Below are 9436 nucleotides of genomic sequence, written 5' to 3' on the forward strand. Positions count from 1 at the left end.
TTTGGCCATACCTGACCCTTGCGCCAATGGCATCCAATAATCGCTGAATCAACGTATATGATGCACTACGACGTTATGAAAGTGACGGCTTAAGCAATTCTTTAAAATCCTCTGCCACATTTTCGGGTGGCAAAACTGCTGCAAACAAGAAAAACAGATGCAGGCTCCGATAGCTGCAATCACGTGTTTCGATCGCCTACGTAAACTACGCGCGACAACTGTTGAACGTAGGTCAAATGGGCATGTGACCGATACAAGCTCTTGCACGCAGTGCGTGACGACGTTTCCCTGAAACAATGTATCCCGGTGTTTTTCAGCGACGTGATGGAAATTCGATGGACAGCGCTAGTCATCACCAGTGCCTGTCTGTGTATCAGCGGAGCCTTGGTCTCAGCGGCTTCTGCCAAGTACTACACTTCAGTCACACCCTGTGAGTCGGAGTTGCCTTCTAGAACACCTTATGCAAATAGAGCGTATTGTCTTGTTGACGGAGTTGGCGCTTCGTCAGACTGATAGTATTTGGTGTGGGTGTTTTGCGGGTACATCAGTCAACTGCACGTAATACTTCTTTTCTGCATCCCATAGGGCCATTTCTGTCTACTTTAGTGTTCAATACTAATCTCATCGACGCGGCGACCGTAATTGCGTGGTACCTTGGTTTCTTAATCTTTTTATTAGTGATTTCGGGATCGGAAGTATGCAGTGGTGCAAGTTTTCAAACCATGTATAATTTATCAGTGTTGCCTAATCGATCGACAGAGCAAATGTGTCGCAATTAACACATCGTGTACGGGCGTCATAGGCAGTCGTACGCCTACTACTGAAATTGTGCTTTCCCGGTTTCCTGCGCCAGTTATGTGTCTTCACTACGAATGTTCCGCATGCATCTTGTAAAAGCACTCTCATCTTTCTGTCATTTGTTACCGCAGGGAAACAATGGACTATTGGGAGGAGGCCATGCGAAGGCGTGCAAGGCGAAACTGGGCTTTGCATGTTCAACTGGGAATGCATCCGCCAGGAAGGCACCATGCTGTCCGCCTGCATGGACGGCTTTCTACTGGGCGCCTGTTGCAAGCTTCCTGACGAAGCAAACGTCACCACGGCTGCCTGGACTGAGGCGAGCACGTACACGACCGAGGACTTATCCAAAGTCAACAGCGTCGTCACTGTGGACGCCAGTTCTCTGCCGTCTACATCTGACACGCACCCCGAAGCATCGCGCCTTCCTCCCAGCACGACGACGACGACGACGACAACGACGACCGAAGCACCCACGACAGTCAATGTGAGACCAACGACGGTGTTTTCAAGACCCAGGCCTACGACGTTGTGGCCTGTGCTGAGGCTGCCCACAACGCTGAAACGGCCGGTCGTCGTGCGTCCGACGCAACCACCGCAGGCGACGACCTTGACTAATCACCACAAGCCACCGGGCCTCACTGCACCGGCCGTGACCTCATGGATGACGACACGGCCCAACGTACTATTCACACCGACCAAGTTAGCCATGCGCCCTTCGCCGTTCGTCCCTTCAACTATGTACGTGCAGCGACCCTCACTGCAAGCTGTACTGGCGAGCACGCCTATAGGGATGCTTAGTTCTTTGATAACAAGACCTTTCCTTCGGCCAGTCACGATGGCCATGAAAATGCGCCCGACGATGGCCACATTAAAACCGGCCAAGAAAACTACACTGATGACCACGCAGTCCGACGCAGCGACCTACGCCAACGCTAGAGAACACATCTACCACGGCACAGACAACATATTCGCGACCTACGCCAACGAAAAAGTACGTAACAGGGACAGGGACGCCATCCCAAACTATGACTGCGTACGATTCTCCGAGCGCAGCCCCGTCGCAGACAACGCCTGCACAAAAGTATGTGTCTACCACTGAATCCATGTTGCAAACTACTTCGACGCATGAATACGAGTCTCCGACTGCAATTCTGGCGCAGTCTACCACTCCGCAAAAGTACGGTTCATCGTCAACTCACTATCCGTTATCTCAGTCCTCGTTTCACACAGTGCCATCCACCATCGGGGGATTCGCATCCCATGCTGTCAGCAGGCTTCCACCATCAACACTGAATGACCTTTCGGATCTGGATGTCGAGGTAAAGACTCCTGTGTATCACACGACCCTGGGTATACTTCTACCCAATGAAGGCGGAAACGCGCACACAACACATCACCCCGAGTTCGTCGATCTAACGGAGACGACCACAGCGCAACCACCACCGACGAACGTGATGGAGTACACTTTGGACTTCAACGTCGAAGATCGACCGACAGTGACCGAGCACGTGTATGGCACCGCGACTGGCCCGACGTCATTCGGAGAGGTCACGGACGTCACCGTTTCTAACGTCGCTTCGGCGATCGCATCGTCTTCGACAGAGCCGTTCTCTACGCCGCGGCCGTCCACGACGACCAAGAAGCTCAAAACGCGCTCACCGACGATGACCCAAACAAAGGCTCGACCGTCGACGGCAGCCTCCAAACCCATCCCGACCAAGCCTCGCCCGCCATCATCCCCGACGACAATTTCCAACGACATACAGCACGTGACCTATCCTTCAAAGGCGACGCTGTGGCCGTCGACCGTCTTCAAAATGCCGCTTAGGACAACACTCGGCACCAGGCCTGCGCAAAGCACTCTGTTTACGAGCACCGCCACTGTGCCTGTGTCGACCGATCCGGTTCATCTGACCTCGACCACGCCTCAAACGACGTCCACGCTGCCCAAGCGCACAAAGAAGCCCACGAAGTCTACGACGACGATGGTGGTGAGTGGGCCGATACCGGTAAAGACGACAATGTCGATGACAACCGCGACGAAGCCAAAAAGCACGCCGAAGCCCACGAAGCCAGTTCTCGCCATGCCGTCTCGTCCCGCGAAGCCCACAAAGACGCCGCTGCCCAGCAAGTCCCCGACAAAGAAGAGTACCCCGAAGCCGCCGTCAAAGATACCACCGCCGTTAAGCACGTTCACGCATGCCTCAACAACAAGCGTGAAGCCGACAATGGAGCCCGTCGTTAACGGCACGGGTCTGCCGACAGCAACGAGCAGTCAGCAGTGGGACTACCGTAAACGTAAGACAGATTGCTATCTCGTTTATCCGTGTGTACAGCATTTTCTTTCTTTCTTCTTTTTCTTTTTGCCGCTCTAATGGTTTCAAGCAATACACTACGCGTACAGTTCTGCGTGTGAAAGCGTACGCAGCATGCCGAGCGCCTTCAGTGAACGCACTTTGTTCGAGTCAGCGGTGAGGTTTAGAAATAGGGCCCCCAAATTTAGGGGACAATATCGGCCATGCGTACCAAATAACGGTGAAAAAAATTCAAGGACGAAACCGGATCTTTGAGCACGCTAAGCAAGCCGTTCGATTACGCCCTTTCTAAATAATCCCAATGATTTGAGAATCAAAAGCTAAACTAAAATAAACACACAAACAACAATCCCAACAATTCAGTCAGAATGAATTGACTGTTTGAGTGCTTGTTTACAACTAAACACTTGCGAGAGAGGGAGAAAAGAAAGCGACAATTGTCAGGTATCGTAACTGCGTCAAGGTACGTTCAAAACATGGCGGTTCATCCGCGGTTCGTGGGGCTTAGCGGCATTCTGTGTGACAAGAGAACACTTCCTGCTGAACAAAAATAAAGTGACGGCCTGTCCGCTAAAAAAAAAGGAAAAAGTGTGACGTCAGTTTCGTTGCCAAGGCGCGAAATTTATTTTGGTGGCCTGTCATTCGGCAGAATTTTCCAATTTCCCGCCAAATTACTCGATGGCCGTTTCCAGATTTTAACGCGATAAAACGATGCAGCAAAATGACAGCCGTATGGGGGTCGCAATTGCGCCCATGCACGGAATGTCGTTTCTTGTGGCCCCAAGAAAGCTTTCGGTGTTGAGTGTTGGTCGTATCGTCGGACGCGAAGCCCGTCGTCCAGGGCAGCGCACGAAGGCAGCTAAGTGAATATTTGTCTGGCGACCATAGCTCACTGCTGTTGACTGAACATATTGGAGCACGATGAAACGCACCTCGCAAACACTATGCCGCCAGAATAGAGACAAACGGCTTTTCTTTAGCAATGTTTCGTCCCTCCTCACCTAGTCGCCCTTCAATCGCCGTTTCCATAACCACCCTTGCGGGTATCGATGACAATTGGTTTGGGACCGCTTTTCGCCTCAGCCTTCTCGGCCCATTTGAACGGACCTTGGCTGCGTGTCAGCAATTCATTCTATTCGTGCACTCAAACGAAGTGATCGAACCAAGCAAATGCTGGCAGGAGTAGCAAGCTAAACAATGACCTTTCATTCGCCGAGCATACAAACGTTTTGTAGGCCTCGTGTCATTTTTTTGACGCCAAGGTCTTCTTTGGAGAATTCAGATCTATTCGGGGTTTGTGGGATCTGGACGTCTGACCGCTTTCGTATCGTCAAATTCGAGGATTTGAAGTGGTTCTAGTGTGCCTTGGACAACGAAAAAGCGTCAAAATCGAGAATGGAACGAAAAAGGCGCACCATGTTAGAGTAGAGCTATGTAGCGAACAGTAATAATGCATAATTAGCGCAAGAAAGGCCCAAGTGAAACCCAGATGCGTTCGTTCAAGCTGTGTGCGCCTAAAACCGTAACCGCAATTGTGGCTTCACTCACCCAAAAAATATGAGCCGATCCCCGTCGGGTAGTGCAGTCTAAAAATGTGAGCCGATCCCGAAGGTTGTACACTCAAAACCGCAAACCACATTTTACACTGATGCGCCCACTAAGAGCTTGTTTTTCTTCGATGTGAACCGCTGTTGCCTCGCCTGTCTTTTTTTCTGTTTTCTTTTTGACCCACGAAGACTGCGGAGTCAGGCCGTTACATCCCCAGGGCCGGATCGTCGGCGGAAGGAACTCGTTCATCGGTGAATGGCCGTGGCAAGTACGTTTTGCACTAGCCGCAAGTCTTCCTGCTTCCTTATTTACGACTAGGCTTGCCTCGGGCGATACTCATCTCCGGACGGCAGGAGTGTCACGGGCTTTATTATTATTTTTTTACAGGTGCTCGTGAAGGAAGCTACGTGGCTTGGCCTGTTCATAAAGAATAAGTGTGGCGGCGTGTTGATCAGCGACAAGTACGCACTGACTGCAGCCCACTGCCAGCCGGGGTGAGGACGCGGTTGAACCGCTTATTCTTTACTTCATTTTGGCATGTTAGCGCTTGTCCTTCATGAATAATCTAGAATGCGCCCACAAAAATCGGAACGTGCTCATGGCCGAAATACTGGGAGAAGATATGTCCTCTCATGGGGTGTGTTTAACCCCGCGAAGCCTAAGCGCTATTCCACACAAAGGAAAATTAGAACTTTATCACTTCTATTTCTCATCACAAAGAGAACATTGTTATAAAATGCGATTAACAGATGTTTCCGTTAACATTCTTCAGTAAAATTATTTGGATGCGAGGCCGCAATTTCGCTCTCGCATGTCAAAAACGTTATAGTGTGTCTTGCGCTAGCATTTACTGGTATCAAACTCTCGTATCAATAATGATACATCGGTCGTTGTGGTGTTATCGTTTGTTTCTTTTTCGGCAGTTCGAACTACATTAGTCTTGCTATATTAGTACGGTGTGTATAAGGGCATACACCGAATGAGTCCACTGATGTTTACAAACAGGTACGTTGAAAGGATAAACTCAGTCTTGGGGCGTGCACACCCTCCCAATCTTATTTATGCAAGAATATACGCGAGCAACGACTGCTCGTCATGTAACGACTGCTCGTCACCTTCTAATGACGAGAAGTGTCGAGATCGGCGATGCAAGCGCACGATGCAGTCTCTATCGGTCTCCACCCTCCTGTGCGTCTTCTAGACGCTGTTCGCTTCAGCAGCACACACGCCCTGCCGTTGTTATCCACGAGGTCCCATCGCGCACCACTACAAATAGCTGCACATATTTGCAATTATCGCTTCTGATTTCCCTTTAAGTGACAATACTCAGCATGTGCTTATAAATTTTCATTTTTCTTTTCTGATCTTAATTACATGGCATATTCGCGGGTTACAGTGATACGAAGAATTAAAATCTCATCGCAAATGACACACCTTAGTTTAGACCTGCTCTCGCCCTGTTTTGCGAACAGGACAGAGCAGACGACCCAGGCAGGGCGCCTAGAAGTTCACGAAAAACCAGTTTGAGATCAAGTGCAGAATACGATGTGACTAAGAAGGCTGCCCACTCTGCGGGCCAATACTATCGTGGCAGAACGCCACGTGACTTCTCCCAGTGTATCAGTCCGCCCGCCGCTGCGGCGGGCAAAAGTAGGCGCTGTCGTCGTCTTAGAACAAAAGGCACAGTGTCTAAACAGCGTATGCACCGCGTGTGCCTGCGTATATAGCGCCCCGGCCCTTGTGCATGATGATGATGATTTATTGTCATCCCCATTGAAACAAAGCTGTGACTAATAGTCACCTAACCTCCTTGAGTTAATCAGGTATGTTTATACCTGCTTTTCCTTCCAGCATTTTTGTATGTTTCTCCTGAACCCTTTTTAACGCGATAGCGTTAAGGCCCCCGTGTTGCAGCTGAAAATCCGGCGTCGGTGTCGACGTCGGTGTGGGCTCGCCGGCGTCGGTGGCGGAAATAATCATCCCGAAGCACCCCGACCGGGCAAGCCCTCCGCGTGGTGGAATGTGTTAGTGAACAAAAATTGAACTTGTCAAAGTAAAGTCCGTCAGAAAAATTGTAAAGTACGACTTAACCACAACCTACAGACGTGATAGCGTCGGATTGTAATTTGAATATACGAGAAAAAAGACTGATAAGCAGCCAGGAATCTTTGAACGCTATTGCTTTCCACTCTTAAAGGCGAATCCTAAGCGTACTCCAAATTTTCACTTCCTCAAAACTTCATCGACTTTGTACCGATACCTATGCATGTATACCGGATCCGGTCGTATGAATCTCGTCGCTCTCCAATCAAGACCTCCGCGATCGGGTGGCAGGCCACCCGACCTTGGAGGCCATAGCCTACCTTTATTGTTTCTATTTTGAAAAACCAGGAGACGTCACATCTCAAAAAGGAAAAATTAAAGTGAATTTATATGTTATAAAATGACTGATGATGAGTAATTAGAACGACAAAAATGGGTTCGAACAAAGACTCGCTTAAAAAAACGGAAAAAAAAAACGTGAGCGATTTGAAGAAGCGGATGACTGGGTGACCTCCGCGTGGAGGCGGAGGTCACCCAGCCTTCGCCATTTGCCAAGTTACGGTGAAAGGATGTATAGTGCATTTTATGCTGCAGATGATGCCAACACTCAAGTGTATTTTGTGCGCATCCTTATACTATCGTCGATCTCGCCGCTTCTGGCTGTTACAAGGCGTAACGTGCCGTACGTGTTAATGCTCGCGCCTTATTCTTAAATAATTCGAAGTGTGCACAGAGGTTTAGTGCGTTAGCAGGAACGCGTGAGCACGGGGCCATCGATATTTGCGGCACCATATCGTTATAGCCACCTATGTTATCGGCGATGGTCCACGCATGCGCAGTGCCAGTAAGTCAGAGGTAATGTGCTGCGGACTCTTCCATAATTTAAAGGCGTGCCAGTTGCGCTCGCCAATTTCATCGCAGAAGCGACCCATGGAACGGTAAAAGGTCACCGATTATCTGAACGGGAAATCCAGTCTTCACCACTGACCGGCTTGCATGGTCAGCACGCGAGCCACTAGCGGGTTGTAAATCACCTGCTCTACCGTTAGGTTCCCTGCAGACTACGCAGGGAACGTGCAGATATTTCTCAACACAGATACAACTGCGAAAGCAATTTTGTTAATTCTGGAGTCACAAGTGGCGCAAGGAGAGCAACAGCCGCGAGCGCATTTGTTGGGAGAGCGTCCAGGTTGACGTCCCATTCATTTACGGCTGTTACGTGACCGTCGCTCTATCGGTTTTCTGTTTGTTTACCGGACTTCCGGCATCCTCGTTTGTAGGAACGGCGCGCCGGCAGAAGTGATGAGCACTGGCTTCGCGCGGCGCAGTGGCAGGCCTTGTTTGCTTTTACGTGCATGAGCTGCGTCGACACTCATTTGTATTTTGTGTGTTTGCCCTCACGAACGCGTACATGTTGATTGACCACCTCGCTCACATTTTTATTGGCCAGGAACATTTTATTCGATGTGCGCAATGTGCACGACCAGCCGCGTTGACAGCTGCGCAGCTCCTTAAGCCACCTTCTGGTCGATGCGAGAAATGCGTCCTTTGTGAACGTCACGCCCACAGTTTAAGCATAGCATTAGGAGCGCAACACATCCTCGTAAGAGCAACCAAGCTCATTACGTGCTCGCACACTGCAGATGAGTGCGCCTATGGTCAGGAATATCTGAGGTGTAGGTGTACTCTCTTGTCCTAGTGTTCACGTACTGATGTCTTGTTTTCGACAAACATAAGAATATGAATGTGAATTGCTCTTCCTGGCTTCCTTAGAAGAATGAGGGCACCGCTGCGATTTCCTGTGTCCGGATTGAGGTTTGCCCGTTTCCGTACACGTTTTACCGTTCGTGTCGATTTGTATTATTCGACTCGCGGAATCTTTCAAAAACCGGTCATGAGAAGCCACTAAATTTATCAATTCCTAATTCCGCAACAACTGCAGCTTCTCATCGATGTTCTGGGCGAGCTTCTAAGACATGGGGTGTAGATAAGTTTCCAGCAAGGGCGTTTTTCTGTCTTTTACTTGGAAACGATTAAATAAAAGTTTCCCCTTCTTCAAATGGAGTGACCATTGAGTGTGTGGATCGTGACAAATTTCTTTGTGTGTTCTTTGACGTGCCTCTCTCCCGGATAAGCCATTTCGACATGGTCCAGGTTTGCCGGTTCTGAACAATTCTGCCACCCATGAAACATGCATTAGGTTAACTTTAGCAAGCAGCTTGATGATTTGCTTAGAAATGGTATCTAGAATCCATGTGATGATCGGGACACGCGAGCCTCCATTAGCTGCACTTCGAGGAAGGGAAAGCATGTGCGGGACACGTTTACCTCATATTTACCTTTGAATAATTTCTTTAGAAGCCCTACCTGACACATTTACAATACTCTACAGCTTCTTCTGTTGTTTACTAGGCAGTCTTTCACTGTCGATTCCAGACCATGCGCAGGGAATGCTATTAAAGCAACGCTTTCTATGTCTCACTGATTCGTCCGTGGCCGCCGAAAACGCTGTGCAGGAAAGCCAACTTACACAACGGAACTATCTGCATCTGCGCACTCGATAAAACGACTGCGCATCTGCGCACACAATAGAACAATGGCGCACGACGTACGTATCGTAGAACACTACAGTTTGCATTTGCAGTTGCACCGATAAGAACAATGGGAACTGCAACGCCACGCTACCCAGACGAACTATATATCTGCATTGCATTCCGCGCGTCACGCAA

The 9436-nt window shown here is 49.5% G+C and overlaps 1 protein-coding gene across 1 annotated transcript; it reads left to right on the forward strand.

The window, feature by feature from the left end:
• Positions 1-248: 248 nt before the first annotated feature.
• LOC119456604 (mucin-2-like) lies at positions 249-5162 on the forward strand. The gene is made up of 4 exons (XM_037718432.2): positions 249-430; positions 930-3099; positions 4853-4932; positions 5052-5162. Exons 2-4 carry the CDS (start codon positions 1827-1829, stop codon positions 5160-5162), a joined length of 1464 nt encoding a protein of 487 aa, XP_037574360.1. The 5' UTR covers positions 249-430; positions 930-1826.
• The last annotated feature ends 4274 nt before the right edge of the window (positions 5163-9436 follow it).

This window comes from Dermacentor silvarum, chromosome 6 (assembly GCF_013339745.2).
Source record: "Dermacentor silvarum isolate Dsil-2018 chromosome 6, BIME_Dsil_1.4, whole genome shotgun sequence".
Taxonomy (NCBI): domain Eukaryota; kingdom Metazoa; phylum Arthropoda; class Arachnida; order Ixodida; family Ixodidae; genus Dermacentor; species Dermacentor silvarum.